This window comes from Heterocephalus glaber, unplaced genomic scaffold (genome assembly GCF_053883595.1).
Source record: "Heterocephalus glaber isolate CG9 unplaced genomic scaffold, H.glaber_assembly_v1.0 deba00001737, whole genome shotgun sequence".
In the NCBI taxonomy this organism is placed as follows: domain Eukaryota; kingdom Metazoa; phylum Chordata; class Mammalia; order Rodentia; family Bathyergidae; genus Heterocephalus; species Heterocephalus glaber.
Genome location: NW_028258445.1, coordinates 4,431,468 through 4,458,113, shown reverse-complemented (window position 1 = coordinate 4,458,113; position 26,646 = coordinate 4,431,468). Strand labels below are relative to the sequence as shown.

General features: G+C 40.8%; 1 protein-coding gene and 1 pseudogene across 5 annotated transcripts in view; both read right to left on the bottom strand.

Annotated features, from left to right (window-relative positions):
- LOC147821432 (uncharacterized) overlaps window positions 1–26,646 on the bottom strand; it is a 483,327-nt gene that overhangs the window by 189,012 nt on the left and 267,669 nt on the right. For 3 of the 5 annotated variants that reach the window (XR_015447030.1, XR_015447028.1, XR_015447029.1), the window contains exon 3: window positions 15,241–25,359. Coding sequence is in view for 2 of the 5 variants with exons in the window: in XM_087200333.1 (XP_087056459.1) it covers window positions 25,250–25,359 (110 nt within the window). In the remaining 3 variants the exon portion in view is untranslated. Of the gene's footprint in view, window positions 1–15,240; window positions 25,360–26,646 lie in introns of those variants that run through there. The other 2 variants (XM_087200333.1, XM_087200334.1) reach the window with 1 other exon arrangement.
- On the bottom strand, window positions 16,875–16,955 carry LOC147821434 (U2 spliceosomal RNA; annotated as a pseudogene).

The window sequence follows — 26,646 nt, the reverse complement described above, 5'->3', positions numbered from 1 at the left end:
ATCCTAATGCCCAGAGGCAGATGCAAGTGCTGTAGGGAAGGCTGGCACACTTTTAGTGTCCTTGTTAAGAGAAAGAGAATCTATAATGTTACATTTCAAATTGGGAACAAATCTTCTGGAGAAATGTGTAAATTGGAGCCCTTAAGGCTTCAGTGCCATTAGTGTCAGGGAAATTCATGAGGAGTCTTGTGAAACATCTCAACTCAAAATGCTCAGAATGAATGTGACTTTTGTAGGAAATCTAAGAAGGGCCTGAACTCCTGCTGAGGAGGGACAGAGGCCAGGAATAGAGGTGGTGCTGAGAACCACAGAGAATACACAGCTGCTCTACTCGAGGTAGGCTGTTGTTAGGGTTCGTGTCTAGACGTCCCCTCAAAGCCTCTGGTGGCTGAATCTAGACTGCATGATGCTGGGATTAGGGGCATGTGATTACTAAACCAGTCCACTGATTGGTTTGGCACCACCCCAATCCCAGTAGTCTGGATGGGATAAACAGGACAGAAAGACACCCTCAAGGTCCCCTGTGCTTTTGCTGTGATCCATGGCCATGAACCGTGTGTCTGTGGCCTCTGCCAGGCCACCCTGCCTTGGAGCCAACTGACTATGGACGGAAACCTCTACACACTGTGAGCTGAATAAACCTTTCCTCCCTTAACTTGTGGGTGTTGGGTGTTATGTCACAGGAATGAGAGAAGTAACTAATACAGCTGTCTTCCCAAAAGTACTCTCAGTTCTCAGAATCAAATCTGAAAGAGGAAAGGAACCAATGTTCCCAACAAGGCAGAATGACAAAGGGTCTGGAAACCAAGTCAAAGAAAAAGGAAATAACACTGTAAAGGACTATTAAATGGTATTTGCTTTTATATAAATATTAGACCAGAATTAGGGTGGTATTGATCAGCTGGATATGGGCATTAGGACTACTTTCAGCTTGTAGCTATTATGCATAATGCTGCTATCAACATTCACATAGAAGTCTCCATATGGATACCTACTAGTAAAATTACTGCCACATGGCCGGGGTACATGCAACAATTAAACTGCTTTCCAAAGCACCTGTGTTGTACTACATCCCCAGAACTATGTGTCATGGTTCCAGTTTCTCCACATCCTTGACAGCTCTTGGTGTTCTCTTTTTAATATTATTCCTTCTACAGGTGTGATATGATCATTCATTGTACTTTTAATTTATTTTATCCAATGAATGATCATTTTGAGCCCATTGTCATGTGCTCATTTGCTATCCATATTTTGAAATGTCTATTCAAATCCTGTGTGCATATTTTACTTAGGTCATTTGGTTTCTTATTCTTGAGTTACAAGAGTTTTTCACATATACAAGTCATTTACTAGGTGTATGATTGCATGTATTTTCTTCAGTTCAGAGTTATCTTGTTCTATATTCTTACTAGTGTCCTTTGAGAACTAAATCTGCATTTTTAGTTTAGGTAAGGTCTAATTTATCATTTTTCTCTCATGGATCATGCTTTTGTTATCAAATCTAAGATCTCTTTCCATAATTCAAGAATACAGATTTTCTGGGTTTTTGTCTTAAAGTTTTATACTTTTAGTGCTTATATTTAAGTATATGATCCGTTAATGTTTATTTTTATTATTGATGAGGAAAGAATTTAAATTCTTTTATTTCATTCTTTCTTTTTTGCATATTATATCCAAACATTCCAGCCCCATTTGCTGAGAAGATTATCAGTCCCCCAAAAATTACATTAGCACTTTTTCCAAAATCAATTAAACATAATAAAGATGGGTATGTCAAAATTGTGAACATACAATTCCTTATTGTGCATAATTTTGGTAAATGCATGTCATTCTCAAGCAAAAGCATACACTGCATACATTCAACTTATTCAGTAAACTAATAATTGTGCACTTACAATGTAGGTATCTTGAAAATAAAAAGGTATTTTTCTGCCAGAAAAAAGGGTTTTTAAGTTTGACTAGGAAGTGACAAAGGTCTCGAGAGAGCAAACACAAAGTGGCATGGAGATTTAGGTAAGAAGTTACCTCCAAATGGAGACATGGGCATGGCCTCCCTGGGACGCGGATGTTGGGATGGAGTTGATGGGGGCACAGGATTGCCCCCCGGATGCGGACTGCAGGGTATTTCACATGGAGCAGGACACCAGACACAGATGAAAGACAAGACAGCGGGAGGGGAGGAGTGGGGCATATAGGGGAAGCGCACAGGAGGGACAAGAACAGCAAAATGGAAAAATAAATTCGAAAAGCTTAGTGCCAAACTGAAGAATTGAATTTTATTTTCCAAGAAATGAGAAGAATGGGAGTCACTTAGGGTTTATGAACAGGGGGTGCATGATTGATGCTCACAGCTATGCCAGTACAGTAAAATGAAACCACTAAAAACATTTACCATCATTTCTAAAATTATTTAATTTCACGTAAGAGATGCTGTGATTTAGCTCTTGCTCAGACAGTTTCTGTGCTTATTCTTCACCAGGAGGCAATTAAATTAGAATACATTAATTCTCTCAATTATGTGTGGTATTCTTCCTCCTTTTAGGTTTATTCTTCTATTTATTCAACTTACACTTATTAAGTGCATTTCATGTGTGCAGGGCACTGGAGAACACTGACTCAAAAGGAAAACGAAAACCTATACTCAGCTGCATGCTGAAAACACAAAGAAATGTAAAATACTCACACATTTACACAGTAAACCTGTAGATAGACAGACAGACAGACAGACATCTGTTCGGACTTGGGTCTAGACGACCCCCAAAGCCTCATGCTGTCATAGGTGGGGGTCTTTCAGAGGTGGCTGGATCTAGACTGTGTGATGGTGGGATTAGGGTGTTTTACTGGTAAATCAGCCCACTGATTGGTTTGGCACCGCCCTAACTAGCCCCGGTAGCCTAGGTAGAGTGTAAAAGGGGCAGAAAGAGGCTGTGGAGGTCCCTTGTTTGTTCTCACCTGCCTGTTTTCTATGGACTCTTTCCCCTCTGCCAGACGCCTCTGCAGTGCCACCCTGCCTGGAGCCAGCAGACTATGGACTGAAACTTCTACAAACTGTGAGCCAAATAAACCTTTCCTCCCTTAAGTTTGGGTGTCAGGTATTTTGTATCAGCAACGAGCAAAGTAACTAAGACAGTATCCTATCTATAAATTATGATTGAAAGGACTTATATTTTGAAATTTTATTTCACATGTGCATTAATATATTTAACCCTCATAAGACCATTTTAAAACAGTACTACAAACTTGGCCCAGGGGTATACACGTGTAGTCCCAGCTACCAGGGAGGCTGAGGCAGGAGGGTCACATGAGCTCAGGAGTTCTAGACTAGCCTTGGCAATAGAGCAGGACTCACTCTCTAAAAAAAGAAAGAAAGAAGAAAAAAGAAAAAGACTTATATTACAAGCCTGACATTAGACATGAGGGTATTAAAGGATATAAGATTAATTCATTCAAGATCATAACCCTGAAACATTAGAAGTCAGTACATTCAACCCAGCCCTCTTGACTGTAAACCCAGTACTGTTTAAATGATAGATATTTTTCCAAATTAACATGCATAAGTTCCAATGTCTAGTTTAATCTATGGTATGGTATATAACACTGAAAAATATCCTACAGGTCTCAAAGCATTTCCTGGTCGTTTTATTCTTCCTATCCCAGAACGCAACCCACTTGTTATGGCTTAGATTAAAATGTCCCCCAAGCCTTAGGTGTTCAAAGAGGGGACCTCTGAAAGCTGACTGTCCTGTCGATAACTCATCAGTGATTCATCCGTTGGAGAGGCCATGGCTGAACTGCTGCGGGAGGCGGGCCTGGTTGGAATGGGTCACTGGACGGCGACCTGGAAGGATGATTCTTGTCCTGGGCTTCTCTCCTTCCCTCCATTCCCCCTTCTCATCTGCCTGGCTCCCTCCACCTCTCCTTCTCCCTTACCCCCTTGTTCCCTCTCTCCTTCCCCTCTCCTTCCTGCCTGCTCCAAGGTCAGTAGCTATCCTCTGCCACACTCTTCCACAAAGCCAGCCAACCATGGACTTAATCCCCCAAAACTGTGAGCTGAAATTTAAAATCTCCTCTAAATTGTGGTGGTTGAGTATTTTCTCCCTGTCAGGAAAGCCAGCTAATACCCCACCTTACCCCCATACACACTCGGGTGCTTAATAAATGCCACAGCATTCTAATTCTGACTGCCTGGCCCTCTGCATCTCACATACACTAACATCTCATACTCAGAAGACAGGGAAAGACAGGTCTCTTAACAGAGCAGCTGCTTGTCAGGAACTACGGAAGGTTCAGCCCAAAGCTTCCCAGGGTAGAAAGAAAAGAATAAATTGAGGGCTGAGGAAACTCAGAGAGGTCTGTAAGCAGGTGGAAGATTTTACACTGCTTCCGAACTGATGAATTTGGCACTGAAATATATCCTTAATTCAGGAAGACCAGCCTTACAAGACATTCATCCTAGGACTACATGAGAACCCAGATGCTGAGGTTTAATCTGTCCTTAAAAAACTATCGTTTCCCAAAGCCCCAATCTTGCTGCTGCTGTCACACAGTGATTTAACTCAGCCTTGGAGAACTAGACATTTCTTTGAAATTACTCATCTGGATTTTGTTAAAAATGTCTTTAGGAAATTTCTAGTAATACCGACGGTATGATACTAGGAATGTATTTTAACCTAAACTTAATACTCTCACAAAGGACACATTAAGAATTCAGCTGGAATCATAAAAGTTCACAGGCAAGTTGCCATACACATATCTTCATTCTTGACTCAGAGTGGTTTTGTGTTTCTTAGCAGCAGGAGCTAAATAACTTAATCTACATCAAATGAGGAGGAAGAACATTATAGCCTATTATTCATATATAACAAAGAAGCAGAATCCTAAGAAATTAGTAAGTGAAAATAGTCATAGAACATCTATGACACATTAAAGTCTTAAGAGGAATGCAGATTCTTGAAGAAAATTAAACAAAATATTTTTGCACTTAACTCTTTTGTATCTAATTATTGTGTTGCTTTTTAAGATCAAACATAATTGTTATAACAATCAAGCTTCGAAATAGCAATCATTTAATCTCAGTATAACATACTCTCTGGAGAAAATAAGTACATTGCTTTTAAACTTTTCTCTTTAAAATAATTACATGTTCATTGGAAGTTGAAAACAACAGCAACAAAGTAGTCAGAGAGGCCCCGTACAGCCTTTTTCCTGAAGATACCGTTTACTGGGTGGTACACACTGTCCTCTCACTTTCATAGTCTTGAATAACCATGACAAGAAAAACTGACTGTGATCACACCACAGTTTAGTTCGACCACAACAACTCTGCGTGCATTTTGTGTCTGTCTTTCTATGCAATACGTCACATGTGTGTGTTCTCATAAAAACCACCACAATCAGGATGCAGAGCAGTTGCCATCACCGGATCTACTCCCCGTTTCTCTGTTATTTCAGGAGTGTTACATAACTGGAACCATGAAGGATAAAGTCTCTTGTAATTTTACCCACCATAATTCTCTGGTGGCTCCAGCAGAGTGCTCTGCATGTCAGCAGCTCGCTCCTCCATTACCGAGCAGTGTCCACAGTAGATTTACACACTTCCACCACTCTCCCCTGACAAGATGCCTGGCTCTTACTGTATAAATAAAATTACTAGAAGCATCTGTATACAAGCTTTTGTTCAGGCTCAGGTTTGCACTTTTCTGGGATAAATGTCCAACAGTGCAACTGATAGGTCATGTGACAACTGCATGTGATACTTCAAATTGGACCTAACACTGGCTCCATTTGTGGCCAACTACAACTAACATAGCTGTGGAAATCTGTTTTGAAAGAATGTTCTTGTAGCAGGTAGCTAAGTCAGCCAGTCACCGAAGCTGAGTGTGAACCAGACCCTGCCCATATAAGGCGAGAGCCCACCTGTAACCCATCAGGCTGTGGGTCCTTTCCTTCTGTCTTTAAATACGGCTGCCCACAATGCTATGTGGAACTCTTTGGACCTGCACTGGTTTAGTCTGCTGACCAGTTCATGAGTCATTCTTGCTCAGATAAGATCTGCTGAGTTTAATTTGCCCAAAGTTTTTCTGTGTCTGTTCTTTTTTTCCAGTACCAGGGATCAAACTCAGGACCTTGCACTTGCCAGGCAGGTGCAGTGACACTGCCTGTGTCTATTTTTATAAGAAATAGCTAGGCTACTTTTCAGAGGGGCTGAAACATTTGACATTTTCACCAACAAAATACGAATGATTTGATTTCTCAAAATCATCAGCATTTGGAACTGTCACTGTTTTATCTTTGTCATTTGATAGAGGTGTGTTTAGATCTCATTACAGCTTGGTCATTTTCCCAGTGTTTAATGATGTTCAGCATTTTTCTCTGTGATTACTTTCCATCTGCCTGCTTCTAAATGTTCTGATTGGATTGCCTGCATTTCTTTTTTTTTTTTTTGGTACTGGGGATCAAACTCGGGTCCTTGAGCTTGCAAGGCAAGCGGTGGAACCACTGAGCTAAATCTCCGGCCCAGATTGCCTGCATTTTTGTAGTTGACTTTTCAGTCTTTATGTCATATAGCAACAAGAGATTACAGATATTTATATTCTTTGTCAGATATGTGATTAGCAAAGATTTTCTCCAGCGTATATTATTTTTTACACAGAAGACTGTTAGACATGATATAAAATTAAATTATTTCCTCCAGGGAACATCAGAACAAATCAGTATTCATCAGTGTTGGCCAGAAATAGAGAGAATAATTAGGAATCTCAGAGTTGGAGACATTAATAAAGAGCATTTGAAGGGTGGAAACTCCCACCATCCTTTATCATCATTCTCAAGAGTAATCTTTGGGTTGCCAATGGCTAAAAGCATCAAGCCTCGATGAAAACTTTTCTCTACTCCTCTGTGACCAGTCCTATATATGACCTTTGGAAGTGGCTCTTTTTCATCAAAATGTGTATATTAGACATAATGATGAATTCATGGAATACTGATAAGTCTACAAAAAGAAATATTTACAAAAATTTCTTATGACAAAAGGAAAAATATTGCTGATTCTAATGTATTCTGACTTCATTTGTTATAGGTAGTAAAAATAATCCAACATGAACTTTTTTGATCAGTTAAATTTTATTTCATAATGGTATAGTGACTGATTCATGAATTGAATTTAATATTCGCCTTGAAATCCTGTAATGTAGTAAAACACAATTTAAAATTAATCTTTTCTTCAATAGGATTGAAAAGCAAATATTAAAGATCAGTTAAGAGTTTTGCTTTAACTTTTCATTAATGACCTTCTATCATTGTTTTTAATGCTCGATTAATATCCTTCACAAAAATGGCAATCTAAAACAAAATTATATCTATCTCTTAAATGCAGCTTATAAAGAAACAAAGTAACTTTTTGCTGATAAAACTCCATTCAGTTGAGGGATGGAACGAATGCAACTTGTTTTATATTTATATCCTCACATTTTATTTACGTGAGTAATGCTGCTAGGCAAATTCAAGACATGAATGCCACTGAGGGACTTCAGAGTGGGTGTATGTGTATATAAAATTCACCAGGGTAGGAAGAGCGGTGTGTCTGCAAATAACTGACATAGAGTTCTGAACAATGAAGCATGTTACCTACATGCAGGTTAAAACAAAACAGCAGAGGTCCAAGGCAACTGTGGAAGAGACAGCTATCAAGTAAAAGGTGTTTGGAAACAGAATGGCCCCCGGAACCGGGAACTGGTACCTAAGCTGGGAAAACAGTAAGGGAACTGTGCCACCTGCAGGGCAGGGAGCTCCCTGGGAACAGGGTGACCCTACTGTGCTCTCAGAGAGCTGTTCCCCAATTCTGGCCCCACAGGCAGGGAGCTGCCCCGAAACTTCAGCTTCTGCATTAAAGGGCGTTTTCCCTGTGACAGAGGTGAAAAGCCAGTCTCTGTCCGCTGCCAGGAAGCAAACTGTGCTGCAGTATGTGGGAGCGGGGAAAGAAAGCTGCCGTGGGTGGAAGCAGGTCTGACGGCATGGCTGCTGTGTCCAGCAGACTGGTGAGAATAACAAACAGCATTTAGTCAGATGTTCATGTAGACCCCAGTTTGAGGAAGTGCCTGATCTTGTTAATAGAACCTGACGAACTTCTGCCTGGAAAAAAAATATTATAATGGCCAAATTCATCATATATTTTCACTGAAAACCTGAAAAGAAAACCCCTGAGGTACCTCTGAAATACACTCCGAATGTCGTTTTAAAGGACAATTGTACAAGATGAAATGGTCTGCTACTCAAATATTATTTTTTAATTTCAAATTTCTAGCAAACCAATAAGGAAATGCCACAGTGCCATTATTAATTTTCCCATTTTACTCCTCATTGTTTCAGTTGTTCAGATCTAATAAAATAAATGGGGTGGGTAGAAAAACATGATGAAATTTAATTCAAGAATGGTAATTTTACAAATACTTGAGCTTATTTCTGTCCCAGGCTGTGATCCTCGCTGCCACTAGCAGCATTCTGACCCCAGAACAGAAGACATCAGACATCTTCACACTGCACACATGTGACAATTATACAGCGGCAAAACACATCCAGTGTGTCGGCATTCACAACGTTAATTCTAAGGTGATGTTTCATGCTGAAAATGTGGCTGTAGGCGGTAAGTTTAAATATGTAACATGTAAAGCTAAAAGACACTTAGGGGAAAAAAACTAGGGCAAAATCTTCAGGACATAGAGCTAAGAATAGAGTTTTTAGGCCTAACACAAAAGCAAGCTCTATAAAATAATACAATAAAATGAAAAGCAATACATTGAGTATCAAAATAAAAAGCTTTTACTAAGAAGCTAAAAGGACAAGCTACAACGTGGGAAACAATATTTGCAAATATCTGACAAAGAACTAGAATCTAAACTATGTAAAAATTCTCAAAATACAACAATTAAAGATCCCACTGGAAAATGAGCACTGGACATTTCGCTCAAGGTGGCCCAGAGGAGCCAGCGGCTGTGCAGGGGCTGGGGAGAGGGAAACTAAAGCCAACATGCGGCGACGCTGTGCACACAGAAGGGCCAAAGAGTGCTGTGTGACTGTGGAAGCTACAGCCCACTTCCCCGGAGAGGTGATCGTTTGGTGGTTTCCTGCAAGGATGAAATGCAGTCACCATTGAACCAGCAACGGCATTCCTTCCTGCTTATCAAAGAATGAAATTTTATTTTCAATCAGAAACTCACAAATGTTCACAGCAGCTCTCTCTGTAATAGCCCCAAACCAGCAACGCCGGAGCATCTGTCCTGGGTGAGTGGGTGACAGGCCACCTGTCAGAGACAGCTTATCACCGACAGCGGAGACCCAACCCCTCCGGGAGCCAGGCTGAGAAAGCCCAGCCCGAAACCCTTGCTGTGTGACTCCGGCCACAGAGTACTCCTGAAGTGGCGCCGCTGAGAAGCTAGGTCTGTGGCCGCACACCCTGCTCAGGCGGACCTCGGCTGATCTGGGAGAGAGGAGAGGTGTGGTCCAGCGATCAGTGAGCTGGGAATGGCGGGTGGTGAGGACATGGCTCCAGGGCCACTGCCCGGGGGAACTGCACTCTGCCACGACTGGGTGGCAGCGACCAGAGTCTGCACATGAAGAAAGCTGCGTAGAACAGGGCACACACACACACAGCACCCACGCGCACGCGCACATGATTGTGTGCACACACACATATGGAAAACCGGTGACATCTGAGTAAGTCTAGGCTGGCCACTTCCCAGCCGAGCGCAGATGGCCCCGCCGGTGGGAAGTGACTGAGGAGTACTAGGGAGCTCTCGGCACCACTTCTTACAGCCGCGTTTGCATCTGTAACTAGCTCAAGATAAATAACTTAATTAATAGAAAGAGAGGGCAATAAAATTCAATAATTGTGGAATTCCACAAAATACAAGCCACATATAATGTGAAGCAAATTTAATTTTTGTGAAATGTGCAGGTTTGAGTAAGAAAGAGGGCAGCAAGACCAGGCGCTTAAACACTGCACATTCGTACACATATACACATTTCGACATCATTCCAAACCACAGTGCTGAGAGGTCACCAGGCCGGGAGGGCTCTGTCCCCATAAGTGGATTCATGCTGAAGTCAGAGGGCTTGGGATTATGAATCTGCTCTCCTGTTCTCTCCAGCTCTTTCTTGTGAAAGGCATGTTCTTCTGTTTGTCTTTCCTCATGCTTGATGCAGAAAGAAAGGCCTCCCCAAGTGCTTGGCACATGCCAGCACTGTGCCTTGGACGTCCAGGATTCCAGAGTCATGAGCCAAATACATTTCTTTCCTTTGTAAGTCGCCCGGCTTGTCGTGTTGTTAGAACAACACAAAAGCATAACACATTACCTCTCCATAGGAAGTCTGCCTGCAAGGATGGTTGGTCCTTGGCTAGAGTCTGATAAGTTGGATACCAGGAATGTTTTTAGCACCTCTAATAGAAGCAAGTGGTACAGGCCTAAACCATTTGTACATACTGGGAACAACTGCCGTCCTTCACAGGATTGAGAATTTGGTGTCTACATTAAGAAAATAATAATAATAAAACCCTGAGTACAGAACCTCTGATGAGCTTCTAAGACAACAGTTCACATTTTGCACAACTCATTGCTGGAGGAACTTAGGTACATCTTGTGAGGCTCTGCTGGAAGGAGACCCATGGAGCTGGAGCCCAGTGTCCGCTGACTTTGCCCTTCATATCTCTGCCCCTCGAGGGGCGCCTTCACACTGCCCTTGGCTGACTGTGTTGCTATCACTTTCTGTAGTAAACCTAGTGCGTTTCTGAAGCCCAGGGATCTGGGGCCTCCTTACCAGTGGACAGCACAGTACAAAGCTGGGTAATCCACATCATCACGACAGAGGTTAGATGCATTCTCTTAACACACCAGATTCTCCTGTGCTCAAAACATTTTCATGTAAAAAATAACCTTTTGGAAAATATAACGCCATTCATGAGTTGTTTTTAAAAGTAGCCAAATGATGTGTAAAAGTTTGAGGTGAGTGCTCAGTGGGGAAAAATGTGAAAATGGGGGTGCATTCACCCCACCTGCTCTAGTTCTCTGCCCAGCAGGCCACCCCTTCTGGTCTCCACTTTCCTAATCTGAGATTACACCTCTGGCAATATTCAGATTAACATTAAAAATGTGTTTGTGTGGCATTTGACAAGATTGAGCTAGGAGAGAAATAAAAGCTCCTGTGTAGAAATCTCAAAGTAACTATGCCACCTTTTAACTTCACACGTGTGGAGCACGTGGATAAAGAAAATCTCTCATTCATTTCGAAGGCTTCTTTCAAGAACCTTTCTGTGGCCACCATTACTCATATTTCCAAAGACAAAAAATGAACTTCACAGTTAGAAATTTTTTTAAAAGTATAAGGTGTACTGCATTTCAAAATACATAGAACTTCAGAAACAAATCTTTATGATTATTCCATTAGAATCACTACAGAGTGAAAAGAAAAAATAATACACAAATCCTAGTAACCTTATCCACAGAGTAATATTAAGGAAGACTGGCTCATACATATTCCTCACATCTGTCCTGAAACTTCAGAGAAATGTTGAATATATTGAAGAAGAAACCCAACTGTGTTGGAAGAACAGGGAGTGTTATCAGCAGATCAGAATTATATGTGTTAGTCCGGACTGGTGGGGGAAATAAAATGTGGAGCAGCCTCCATCCCAGCCCAGGCAGGGCAGGGCGTGGGAACCCTCACGTGGGCAGTCTCAGCATGAGGAGCATCGGGTGCACCCTGCCCTCTGCTCCTGTCGCCCAGTGACGAGTGAGTGCTTAAGGCTGACTTCTCCAGTTCAGCTGGAACGAGGGAAACAAGCTTTTGACTCCCTGCTGACCTCTCACAACCTCTCCACTGCTTCCAGATCTGCAGAGGAACCCCAGTGGCTAACAATTCCACGGAGACGCTCTTTATGTGCTTTACCCAGTGCCTTCAGCACAGCATTGCACTCCTCAGGTAAATTTAGTATGTGCTCAAGTACTGACAAGAAGACCTTTAATTCTTTTGTCTACCTTTTGGAATGCCCACAAGTTAAGTTTTATATGTGTTGACTTCTCCATATAAATAAAGAGCCAAGATTTCACTTATGAAAAGTTTTTCTAAATTCTTTTAAACACGTCAGTTTACATGTAAAAAGTCACCTAAAAGTCATTTTTAATGACAAAGTATGGTAAACATCTTTGGTGCAATTCAACTTCATTTTTCATAGTTCCAGTGAAAATTGTTTCACAGGTGTTAAAATCTCAGAAAGTCATAGACCCTAAGAAAGGGAAAACTATCCCTCCTTCCCCCTTTTCTCTCTCTCCCCTTCTTTCCCTGCCAGTCAACAAGTATTTAGTGTCTTCCTCATTCAGGCTCTGTGTAGGCCCTGAAAAATGCCACAGGGTAGGTATTATCTGCTCCATGGGGTATCTATTCTTGAGGCAAGGTCTAAGTTAAGATCAGGTGTGGTCTTAACTGGCAAAATTTAAAATGGTGGGGGTGTAAAATGTGTTTGGGTCCAAGACTAATTACAGGTTCTGCATAGTTTGAGTGACTGTCACTCATGTTAGAGGTACTGTACAATTCATTCATAAACTTATACTAACAGAAGCACATACACACGTGCAAACTTCTTCAGTGAGGAAAGCCTCTCTCTGTCCCAGTGGCCCTGTTCAGCGTCCACCTCAAGGTGCTGGGGAGGCTCCACAGTTCAGCTCCAGGGGAGAGCACAGCACGCCTCTCCCCTGCAAGGGCAACTTGGGCAATTCCAGCCAGGCTCACATCTCACTACGAAGACTTAGACAAATAAACATACACAGATGCAAAGAAGCTAAAAGTGTGCTCGTTGTGGTTTTTGTCACGTGTCTAGCTAAAGATTAGGGATTTGTGTCAAAATACTAAATGAGAACAAATGCAAAAAACGAACCATGGAGAAACTATACATATTCCTACATGTATTCATACTGGACACTCATTTGATACTACAAATGTGAGAAGATCCTAATTTTTCTTTGTTACGTACAGGATCTTGCAACATACTTTGCAACAACTAAGCGCCCAATAAACATTTGATGAAAGAGTGACCAAAGCCATTTCCTACTCTGCCTGCTGAAACAGAAATAGAAACAGGAAGCTGGTCCACCTGGTAATTTTCCATGTGCTTGAAGAACAACATCAAATCACCTCTCAAACTTATCCTTTGCAATTTATCTCCTTTTCTTCATCTTCCTTGATTGATTCAGTGGAGACCTTAATTAGCTTCTAAGGATTACTGCAGATCTTTCACCTTGGCCCAATAAATAAATCTGATGAGCTCAAGAATGCAGTTATTCCCAAATATAAATTACTAGACATTATTCCCTGTCTCCAAAGGACTGAATACTCTAGACATTTTTACACAATTAGAGACCTGCAGGTAGAGCCTGTCATATTGTAGTTTTAGAAAGCATAGGTACCCAGTGAGAGTTTTTGCAAAATATTTCCCTAGAATATATTTACTTTTGTTACTGTTGTTAATATCCTGAAACAACATTCTGACCAGAGCTTTTATTACTTTGTGTGAGTCTCCCATAAAAAGTTGGTAGCCAAATTTCAAATCCTTTTGAGAGACCTGTAGGTTCCACATTCCTGTTTCCATTTATCCTTTCCTGTACCTGACTGGAATTCCATCTTCTGGTAACTCCTCTCCCTGTGTGTGGCTAACATTCATCAGCACCTCACCCTTTGCAGGGGATGGCAGGACGGGGAAGCCTCCTCGGCCCTTCCATTTATCACAGTATTAAGCCATTTTCTTGCAAAAAAGATTATTCTACAGGGTGATGGAATAAAGCCTGGGTATTCCTAATTTTCTTATTTAAATACACTGACGAGAGTTTGGGTGATGATGAAACACACTTTATAAGTTGAAAGGCCCTTCCTGTCTGTCACACTTGTACTGTTATTCTTTTATTGATTCGGCATATCCCCTGGACATAGATTTCCAATATTTTAACCACAAAAAACGATCAATTTGAAATAGTGACAGATATGCTTATCCTGATTTAAACATTACACCGTGTGTACATGTATCGAAACATCACGTGGTGCCTATAAACATTTCTATATCAATTTAAATAAGTGGCTATATTAGTAAATTAATTGAATATTGACAAGGATGTGGAGATAAGAGAACCCTTGTATGTGGGTGGGAATGAAAACTGGGCTACCACTGAGGAAAACAATACAGAAGTTCCCTAAAAAATCAAAAATGGAATGACATGATCTAATAGTTCTACTTCTAGCTACATATCCAAAAGTGCTGAGATCAGGACCTAAATTCCATAGCTCTACTCTCATGCTCACTGCAGAATTATTTACAATAACCGAGGTATGGAAGCAATCTAACACTCACCGCTACATGAACAGATAAATAAAATATAGTATATACTGCACATATAATGGAATACTCACTCTTTAAAAAGTGGGAAATCCTGCTTTTGCTGCAACATAAAGGAACTTGAAGGAGCTTATGCTAAGTGAAACAAGGCAGGTACAGAAGGACACACACTGCATGGTGCTATTCCTATAATGAATGAAACACAGTCACACTGTGGGAATTAGAAGGCACGGTGGTGCTTGCCAGGGGTGAAGGGAAGACGAAACGAGAAGGCACTGACTGGCACAAGGTGCAAAGTCCTGGTCATACCAGATAGCAGCCCCAGAAGCCTGCACAGAGTGGTGCCTGCAGCTACCTAACACTGTCCTCCATGCTTCACATCTCAGGACAGACCATGGTGATGGTTTTGCAGGTGTACACTAACATTCAAACTCAGCAAGATGTTACCTTTGAGTATGTATAGCTTTTTGGATGTCATTTGTATCTTAATAAAGTGTTTTTAAAAAAAATACATGAATCACACAACTGCTGAAAAGCTATAAAAAGTGAAAAAATCAATAGCATGGATTGACATCAGAGAGAAAGAATGAGGAGCTGTGCAGAAGTTCCTCTGTGAATGAGAGTCCTGCAGGGCGCATGATGACACAAGATGGGGTGTTTTTACGCATTTATCGGTACATTTTAGGTGTACAATATGATGACACTCATCACTGGGAATTTGTACCTGTACATGAGGTCTCTTGGTTCTCATTTTTTACCATTCCCCTGCCCTCCCTATTTATTTCCATTGTGTCCTTTTCTCATATTAATTCCATTCCCTTCTTTCCTTTCCCCTACCCCTCCCACTTCCCCTTCCCCTTTGCCCCTTTTCTTATTTCACATTATCTATTTTACCTTTTAGTCCTTATTTACACTTTCAGTTTCTCACACCAGAGAAACTATTCAGTATTTACACATGTGTGTCCTATTTATTTCACTTAAGACTATGGCCTCAATGTGCATCCATTTAGCTATAAATGTCTCTAGTTTCTCATTCTTGATGGCTAGAACTTGACCTATAACACTCACCACGCACTAAAGTAAAATTGAAATGGACTAAATATCTAAATATTAAAACAGAAACACTAAACCAGCTGAAAGAGAGGTTAGGTAGAAGTCTTGAAGACATCAGTGTAGGAAAAGATTTCAGGAAACCTCAGTTGCCCGTGAACTAGCACAAACAATCAACAAGTGGGATCTCTTATTAAAAAGCTCTGCACACCAAGAGAATCCACCAGCAGTGTGAAGAGACAACCCACAATGTGGGAGAAAATCTTCACCTGCTGTTCCTCAGACAAAGGTCTACTGTCTTGAATCTATAAAGAACTTAAAAAGATCAGACCTCCCAAATTTAAAGACCCAATCCGAAAATGGGCATCTGAAATGAACAGACATTTCTCAGACAAAAAAGTAGAAACAGCAAATAAATACACGCAATGTAATTTGAGAATGAAGAGCCATCTCTGTGTGCTGGAAACCACTCGGAGGAGAGCTGCAGAAAGCCGCCTACGGACCAGCAGGCCCAGCCCATCTCTCTACGCACAAAGGTGCAGTTTGTGAGAAAAACTGGGGCTTTGTGTCGTTGTTGCTGAAAACTCACAATGCAGTAAAGAAGTATTTCTTCCTTTAGTTAATGATTACTTTGAGTACCAAAATGTAAAGTAGAAAATGTAAAACATGTGTGATCAGTACTAACGGGGCAGCAGCTGTGAGTTCAGTGGTGACTGTGTAGGAAATTTAAAACTTTGTTTCTTCGTGCCATTTATCACATTCATTAGTTATAGAGAGCAACTGGTTGTGCCTCCTAATTTTAATTCAATATTGAAGAAAGTAGTGGAGAAACATGAATGTAATTATGTTGTGCCCCTCTGTAAAAGTATTTTGAAGATGCATGTACTAGTTACCTTCCCAGTACTACCACAAAATACCTGAGGCAATTGACTTAGAAAAGGTTTATTTTAGTTCTCAGTCTCAGAAGTTCCAGAACAAGACCAGGTGGCCCCGTGGCTTCAAGGCTCTGCTGCTGGAATGTGAGCTGGAACAAACTACTCATGCCATCTCCTAGAAGACAGAGAGGAGAACGAGGGAGGGTCTCCTACTTCCCCCAGAGAGCATACTCCACTCCCGAGGACCCCGCCAGGCCCCACCTCCCGACACTGCAGCCCAGGGCCGGACCGCTGACGCAGGAACCTCTGGAGCACAGATTTTCCAAACACAGCAGTGTGGAAAATCAGCAGTGATGCTGAAGCTCACTTTTACCATTAGATTAAGCTGGCTTTTAAAAGACCGGGTGTGCACACAGGTTGGGGAATGAGAGGCAAACAGTTCTTCAGCACTTATACCTGCCAGTGTATTTGTGTCGCTGCTGAACTCAACATCCTGGGCAGCCTCAAGGTTAACACTTCAAAGCACAAAAATAATAACATTGAGGCTGATATATGCTAGAAAACCAGATTTTAAAGAAAGGTGCTCATCAGAAAAATAATCAAAAACTGAGCATATTTTACTACACTTGATCTTAGCCAAAAGGCCAAGAAGTGATGAGCATATTTTAAACTAATCTCAATCTGCTTCTCAGAACATGATAAAATGCTTTCCAAAGTCAAATAAAGTTTGGATTAGGAAGCACCTTCTCTTTCCTTCTAGGTTAAAAAATATTCAGAGTTCCAGGAAAATAGTTGACTCCTTGTCTTGTCATTTAGCATGGAACTGGAAATACATATCTAGGGTGCCTAAAACAACACAAGCCAACCCATTTCTGCCATAAATAATGTCCTTCTGGGCCTTTTCTCGCTCTAATTTTGCAGTAGTACAGAGGAAGAAAACTTGCGTGTAGTGCATTCACTTGTTATTGACCTCAAGTCTCCCTGCTTGCCCTGGCCTCCTGGTGGGAAGGAGGAAGCACAGGCATTCTTAGTCCTGGACTTGTGGCTGGGCCACATGGCTACTCTGGCCCAGGAGAGATCAGCAGACAGGACAGGTGGGAATCGGGTTCGTTCCCTGTAACTGCACCATCTACACCAGGAGAACACACCATAGCAACCTACTGACCCACGGAGAAGGACACAGACCCACAGGGACCCGGCCAGCCGGGGACAAACACGTGACAGAACTGGAGGCACAGGCTGGTGAGCAAAGCAAAGGCCTGTGCGCCACAGACTTCCACTCACTGCACCATTGCTGCAGCGGTGACTCACGAGCGGGGATGTTCAGCTGGAAAACCTGCAAACATGGGCTGGGGCTCACCACACAGCAGTGGGTATTTGATGAATTAAAACAGTGTACTCCCTCTACCTGGTATAAAACAAGTTGTTATCAATAATATTTTAATATTTCCTGATATTGTTTTTAAATTACCATAATTTTTTCAATTTACCTTGTTTCACATTATGAGTTAAACGCCTATTAAGTTGCACGTAACTGCTCAAAGTATACAAAACACTAAATTTAAAGGTGTTGCAAAACATAATTTTTAAAAGTATAAAAATCAAGTGCCTTCAGCTTCTTAGCAAAATTCTTTTACACACACACGCACACACACACAAAATTATTACCCTAAATTGTTAGCAGAGAAAAAACTCTCCCTAAGTTCTCTCTCCTGAATATATTATCCCTTTTAATGCAGTATATTAATCTTACTCATACATAGATAACCTGTTTTTACATAAAATATGTCTTAAGCAGTCCAGAAACGCTCCTTAATAATCACGCAAGCAATCAGCTCCATTCCTGTAACTACCAGCAGGGCAAGGGTTCCCTTCCCTTTTCCAGTATCAGCTCAGTACTGAGAATGCACTGGATTTATTCTCCCTGCCACACAAGCCAAACCTGTTTTAATGGTTCAGATGTTTTATTGAAGATACTTGGTGTGGCCATATGGGGTACCAAAAATAACTAGAGGACTGTAGTGATTGCAGACATTTTCTCTCTCCTGACATTTTCACATTATTCTTGATGCACTTGGAAACATGGATCATTTTCAGGGAGCTTAATTATTACATAAAGATTTATGGAAAATCTAGAGAATATATAATTATTTCTCAAATTTGGTGGTTTTCGTGTTTTTATTGGGTTATTTTGAGTGAGATAATAGGAAGATACCAAGAACTAGGCTTTAAAATCTTCAAATCTCTACTGTATGAAAATTCTAAAATGTATTTTATAGCTAAAATAAAACTTAGCATTTTAAATGTTATAAAATTTATACTTGCCCTGGGAAAATATCATTCAAAGTCTAATTTCACTCAATTAAACATATTATTTATTAAACTTTGAGAAATCATTTCTAGAGTTTATCCCATTATATTGATGACCTTGATTTATCTCACATTTAGATATGCAATTATTATTTTTGGAGATGCCTGTAGTGGTGGTGTTTTTAAACAACATATGAGGGGAAAACATCAGGACAATTCAAATTATTTTAGCCTTTGTGATCACAACAGATATTTGCAAGTTCAGATGACATCTGAAACAAATTGACTCATTTTTGTTCACTTACGCATAATACTTAAAACGTGTTTTTCTGAGATATGTAAATATAAATAGCTGTGTACTGATCAAAATAGATGTAGACATTAGATTCATAGAGATTATAATATACTAATTCATCTTATACTAAGAATATAGGTATACAGCACATATATTACAACACATTATATATTAGTTAAACTAAGAATAATCCATTTAAGTGTTTTTAGAACTTCATAATATGAGTCATGGAATCAAAGATTAAAATAATGTGAAATATCCTGAGCCTTGTGGTAGGCTGTAATAATGAGATTTACTGGATTTGGCTCTTCAGTGATCACGGTTCTTTGCATTTGTGTGCTATCCTTATTTGCTATGGAAATTCTCCACATGGGTCATGCATATTCTCAGAATTCAGCAAATTTGAAGTGTAGAATATTACTTTACTTAAGTTTTGAAAGGTGCAAACAATTAAATACACGGAGCTTTTATACTTCTATAAAGAGAAAAAGTCCATTTGAAGAAACTAGGACAAAACCACCACAGTTTCCCAAACCTGAGTCTTCACAGAGGAGATAGCAGGGCTGGTCTGAAAGGCACCAGGCGGGGCAAAAGTCATCAGCACAGGGGCAGCAAGACCAGAAGAGAGGACACTATCAGCCACTTCCTGTGCACACATCACTTTCCCAACAACACCTGACACTCCCCAAACACCAAGGACTTCATTTTTTATTCCCCTAACAAAACAACTGGCACTCTGACAGGTCCATTTGCCCAAACTCAAAAAGCAGAGGGATGCAAACTCCAACAGTCTGGCTTGAATGGCTGCTTCTCTGGGCTGTGTTCTGCTGTCACAAAGGTAAGAACGAGAACATTAATAATTACCACACAAAGTGTGGGCCTATCAGGGTGTATTACACACTCCGATCTTCATGGAGACTGCAGCTGTCATCCTACTTCGCAGATGAGAAAACCCAAGTTCAGAGAGCTTGACTAGCATGGCCAGTCTCACTCAGTTAAAGACAGGCACACCCTAATCCGTGTTTTCTGTTGTGCATCTCCTTTCCTCCACTGTCTCTTGTGCTTTTCCTTCACTTTTCCCCTAAGAAATCCCCTACCCATCCTCCATGCACCTTTGCACACTGGCTTGGTTGAAAAGCAGAGTAGCCCAGGGCAGGACAGGGCAGTGGACTTCTTCATTTGGAGATTATTTCTTCAGAAGATTACTCCAACCAGGAGACCGTGCAAAATAGTCTGAGGAAGAGTGAGAGGGGACTGTGGGTTCCCAAACAAGAAAAAGTCATGCTCTCATTCCCACTCTGGGTCCTGAGGGAACAAGTAGTAGGAAGGAAGAGAAATCTCTGGGTGGGGGTGCAGCTCCCACAGTGAAGGCTCAGGTGAAGCCCAGGGTGCCACGCTCAGGCCTAACAAGGGCCACCCATTCCGGGGCCGTCAGGGCCTGCTTCCCAGGAGTCTCCGAAGGTGGACAGTCAGTCCTGACAGACGTGTCCTGAGGCACAGCCGGCCCCTCCCGCTACAGTCCTTCAGCACTGTCACATGCTCAGTGTGAGGTGAGCAGGCGGGTGCTGCTTCCCCGCAGGGTCACCCATGCGGCCCCCATGACAGCAGTGCAAGGTGGCCGGACCTTCACGAGATGCTGGGGTGGCTGCACGTGACCGCCCTGGTGAAGGGGTCATGATGATCTGACAGAGCAGGTGACGTCTGTGCAGAGGACTAGCTCCCAAGAGGGCGCGAGTCTGTAGCATCTCTGGCCTCTTGAGTCCCCTCTCAGTGACCTCCCCTGCACACACTCCCACCTTGTGATGCCCTCAGCCAGGTTCCGACCCAGTCAGGTGCCCTCACCAGAGGCCCAGAGGGGCCACTCAACCAGACTCTCTGCCCCCAAAACTGTGACCTCAATCTCTTTTCTTCATACATCACCCAGCCTGGAGAATTTTGTGACAGCAATACAAAATGGACTAAGGGAGAAAGGCCTGACAGTAAACGAGTTTGCATTTCTCACCACTTGAAGTAAAATTTAACTTTTAAAAGAGAGTATGTGCAAAGTAACATGACTGGCACAACTGGGCTTTTGGAGGAATGCCTGCTGCATGAATTGTCCCCAAGTGCTCGTATTAGAGAGAGAGAGAGAGAGAGAGAGAGAGAGAGAGAGAGAGAGAGACTGACAGACAGACATTGCGGTCAGTCTTCCAGGCTTTCCAGGCAGGCATTTTGCCAAAACACAAAATTCTTACTTTTGAAGCTAGAATCATGAAAGTTATGCAGGAATTCTGGTCTTTAGTCTGAAGCTGTAATGGCACATCCAAACAGTGCTTTTTAACTGACTATGGAAATGATGAAAATGCCTGCATTCCAGCTGAATGCATTCTTAATAACTTTGCCCCCAAAATATTTGAAACTGGTCTATAATTATCTCCTCTTTTCCCCTGAGCAAAAATGTCTTCATTGTTTTAAAAAGCCAAAATAAGAAGCAAACGATCTGTGATGCTGTCATTGCTTGGTGGAGCCATCCAGAATTATGCTCACCGTTTTTCAATGATGGACAGATTATGCTCACTGCTGGAGCAGGATGCCTGATGGGGTAGGCGATTTCCCTCCATGACAAGGCACGGCTGTCAGAGCTTCAGCACAGTTCTGCTTTCTTGGCAGGAAGAACAATTGCAATCTGAGGTTTGCTGACTCCCTTCCAAACACAGCTCCCTTTTCCACAAGGCAGCTGCCACAGTAGGAATGGCAATGAAACTGCACAAGAAGGCATCTCAGAGCTCCAGAAGAGGCGTGTCAGGTCTGTCAACTTCTCCAGAAGACACTTGCAGGCTCCGTTATGTAAGGAGATGCACTGAAATTTGTGCTTTTTAAAGACCTGAGGGAGAGACAGTGGTTTTTATGATACTCATCAATCCGTGACCAAATGTCTTATTATTTGCTCCTGAGAAGAGATACACGATTCTACACCAAGATGACAAATCTCAATCTGTGGGAGCAATTACAAAAAGTTTGAGGTGCATTTGTTGTCATAAATCCATGAGAAGGATAAAAGTATTGATGCTTGTGTGTGTTGAGTCTTTCTAAATACATTTCTTTCAATAATATCAATGGTGCTATAAATTCCTTAGGTGCTGAAGTTACTTTCAAGATAAAAGTTCAATTATCATTTAGATGATAGCTGCCCACTCTGCTGCTGAGTCAGAATTATCACTGCCTGGTGGGGAATGGTTCAGTATTCTCAAGTTTAGCAGGTTTTGGAGTCCCTGGCATTGCCTGCTTCAGTGAGTTAGGCGGAGTTAGGGAGAACTGGCTGCAACCACTGTACCAACTGAGGAAGTCCAGGTGAAGACCTGCTCATCATCCTCACAATTACAGCAAGGCCATGAGAGAAAGACGGCATTGTGGATGCTGTGTATGGTTCTCCTTGTTTGATTTTGGCTTAGCTTCTAGGTATTTTTAAGCTTTTTGTTTGATGGGTGAGTTCAAATAGAGTGGAAGTTTTAAGACTCTACTACCGATTGTCTATTATAAGCAGGCCAATAAATTATGCTTCATTTGGAAATCTGAATAACCTAAACTGCTGCCATACCCTGTTGAAACTTACGTTAGCAAAGTGAACCTCCACGGCACCCACACCAAGAGTTTTCATTCTATTTCAGGCAAACAATTAATGAGCTAATATGAAAGTGATGGCCTTTGGCAGGTTAGGAAATCCCAATATTTGGAGAAAAAAAATATAACATCATTTTAACTGACAGTTTTTTCCTGATTGCCAAATTGAGTTTGAATCGGCTTATAGGAAAAGATATGTTAATTATAAGACTGTTAAAAGAATACATAAAAGAACTCTAAGACCTTAAATATAAGTAGATATAAACATGACAGCCAGGAACTCTCATCACTGCTAAAACAAAGCAGACATAGTAATGCAATCAATTCTGTGTGCTTTTTAAATTGTTTGACATATGAAAGCACTCCAGGGCTGGGGATTTAGCTCAGTGATTCCAGCGCCTGCCTCGAAAGCACAAGGTCCCGAGTTTGATCCCAGGTACCAAAAAAAAAAAAGAAAGAAAGAAAGCACTCCAGCCTTTCAATGAAGAGAAGTTTTTTCTTTAAAACATTAACTTCTGAGATTAATCCCACAGACACCAGCCATTTTGGATTCCAGGAATAGCATCGTATATTTCTGAGGCTTATGACAGGGTCAATAGGCAATTGACTTATAAAAAGATTTAAAGATTCTTACATTATGTAAATATATCAGATGTTTGCACTGAAGAAAACCTAGAGAGATATCAAAAGTGAATTAATTCTCCTCTTTGAACACATCCAGCAGATGGTTATCTTCACCCCTCTGAGGAGGTAAATTATGCCACCTGCCATGTGACATGCATATCCCAAAAGCAAAGGGGAATGATGACTGGGACTTCACTGTCCTCCCCTTCTTGTCCCCCACCGGGACCTCCCTGAGCCACATCACCACCATAAGCTTTCAAAACGGAAACCATTTGGAAGGTAATGAATTGTTGAACTCTGAATTTGTTCCAGTACCTTAGAAAGACCATAAACTGATGTTTATTATCATAATATCTCACCTTACAAAAAGGGGTAGAGTGAGAAAACACGGCAGTAGAATAAACTGTTTATTAAATGAGAACTTTTAACCCACAAAATGAGATGCAAATAGTCAAAGAAAAACTCCCATAAGCATTTTGATGACAATCGTTTTACATTTCAACTCATTGCAAATGTCTGTTGATTTTCATCTGCAGAGGCCTCAGCCCCTCAGCCTGCCACCAATAGACACCCTGGCATCGTCTGTGTGTGTCTTCTGAACAAACATGAAAAGATACGAGTTGTAATCACTTCTACCTCTTCAGTTATGGGCTCTGAGATGCTGGACAACTGGCCTAAGCCCTCACGAGATACAGGTAAGATACTAGCCCAGAAAGCAGCTATAAATGTAAAGTAGATAATACATACAAATCACATAGCATACATTAGGTGCTCGATATTTCAGTTTTGTTGTCCTTTATCCCCCTAGGGCAGTGGTAGTGAATCTATGGCACACATGTTATTTGTTTTTAAGACAAAAGATGTTCATGTATGAGTTGTTTTTCCTCAACTAAAACTTCAGTATTAGTTTAATTGCAGTGTTGGTGCCTTGCAATAGCTAAGTTTTGGGTTGCAGTTTGGGCGCTCATCTCTAAAAGGTTCACCATCACTGCCCTGGAGTGTATGAAATAGACCGGGAAATTAATTATGAACACTAGACAAATTATAAATTTTTATAGCATTCTTATTAGATATAAAAGAAATTTTAAATACCTCCCTGTTGTTATTTTTTAAAACCAGTGGAAAAAAGGAAATTTAACTTAATAGATGAAATGATAACTGGTTAACAAACTGAAAATTTTTAAAAATAAATGTGAAACTCATTACATACCACACATCAAAATAATTTTTATGGGAATTGCTCATAAGAAAAATATTAATGACAAAGAATTTTTACAAGTTAATGAAAGAAATTTAATGGATATATCTGGCTGTATAAAATTGCCAACCTTCCTGGGTGAAAAAAATCATAAAAAAAATAAAATTAAATACATTAACAAACATTATTATATCTGTATTTCAACTCAATATCTATATTAATATAAAAGGATCTTATATAAGTCAATAATAACAATAAAATCCATGTAAAAACTACATGAAAGCAATCAACTGATAAAAAGAAAAGGTGGATTCCTAGCCAATATCAGTTTCCTCTCCTGCCTTCCAGGATTATCATGCATCTGTCCTGTGTGCTTGGGAAAGCTGATTCTGTTCCCAAATCCAAGGTGGACTGGATGGTTGGGCACACCAAAGATTAGTCCTGGCTCTTCATGCCTGTTTTTGGTGCCAGGCTATAATTGATCCAATCTGGAGAAAATGACTTATGTCTCATGGCAGGGACAAATTTCTCTCACTCTGTCTTGCTGGATACATGGAAGCAAGCACCCATCTCTGGTAGGAAGTAGAGCCAGTCTCAAGAAAAACAGATGCTAAGCAGCAGGACCTAGAGGAAGATGCCATGTTCCTAACGATAGTAAGTAGGCGACCACACTATTCTTCATTCTGCTGGACAACTTTCAGTTATATGAGGCAACCAGTGGTTTTAGGCAAATAGGATATGAATACTAAAGTGATAGACTACACAGATATTAACCATGATTATAATAAATATGTTAATAATTTGGGGATATGGTCAAAAATTTACTCATAGGAAAATTCATAACTATCTTAGTTTCTTTTTTGTTACTGAGACAAAATACTCAACACTCCAAGTTAAAGAAGGAAAGCATTATTTCAGCTCACGGTTTGTAGAGGCTTCGGTCCATAGTCAGCTGGCTCCAAGGCAGGGTGGAAGGCAGAGGAGAAACAGTCCATGGCAGGGTAGGCAGGAAGAAGGCAGCAAAGCAGCAAAGCTGTAAGTGAAGAAGCTGTAAGTGGCAAGTGACAAGCAAAAACAGCAGCCCCTTTCTGACCCTTATGTTCTATCCAGGCTACATGCCCTTAGTGTGGGTAGCATTCACACCCAGGGAGAGCCTTCCCAATATCCACTCCCAAAACTATGCCAAACCAATCAGTGGACTATTTAGGAATCACACACCCTTGACTCCAGCATTACACACTTAATCCCAGCATCACACACTCTAGATCCAGCCACCTCTGAAAAGCCCCACCTATGACCACATAAGGCTTTGGGAGGACATTTAAATATAATAACAATAAATGTATATACTTCATATGAAATTGAAGTTAGAATTAACCATTTAACTTGAGAGCCTATAAAAATAATTTCAAAATAATAATTTTGAAATAATTTCAAAACATATTATTCTAAAACAATTCAACTACCAAAATTGACGCACATGAACTCAGAAATCTAAGAAAATGAATAATACTAAAAGAAATATAAGTGATCACCAAAGATCTATTCCTTGGAAAATAACTAACTCACTGCACTCACAAAAATAAATTTCAATTTAGTAAAAATGGAAAAATTAAAATACTAGAAAGCCATTGGAGAATTAATTTATGGAATGGAAGTGTCAAACGTAAGAATTTTTGCTGGTCATGGTGGCACACACCTGTAATCCCAAAACTCAGGAACTTGAGCTAGGAGGATTGCAAGTTTGAGGCCAGCCTGAGCTACACAGACAACTCCAGGCCAGCCTGGACTACATTGCCAGACTCCAAAAATCAAAAAAACAGACAAAAAAAGACAAGAATTTTAAATGTCTATGTACAAATAAAAATTCTAAAGTAAAATATGAATAGGCAATGCACATAAAATAAAATGCAAACAGCCAGTACACACATGAAAAAGGACATCACATCCCTAGCAACTGGGAAAATGCAAACCTAAACCACACGAATTACCACCTCTGCCCTGACATTGCAAAACTCTTCCACCGTAAATACCCACCTAGCACTCTAATAACCTCCCTGTAATTTCTACAGCTGTACAGTAGAGAAAACGTTATACCTGTGTCGATACAAAATTGTGACTAATGTTTTATATTAACAAAAAGGTAAGTATAAATAAGAATGGACAAAGTGTAGTACTTCCCAATAATGCAGTGTAATAAAACTGGGAAAAGAAATGAGTCCGTATGCCACAAGACACACTGCCGGGTGGAAACGGCAAGTCAGAACATAATACACGCAATATGGTGCTGTTTTTAGGTAAGCTCAGAACTGCAAAACGG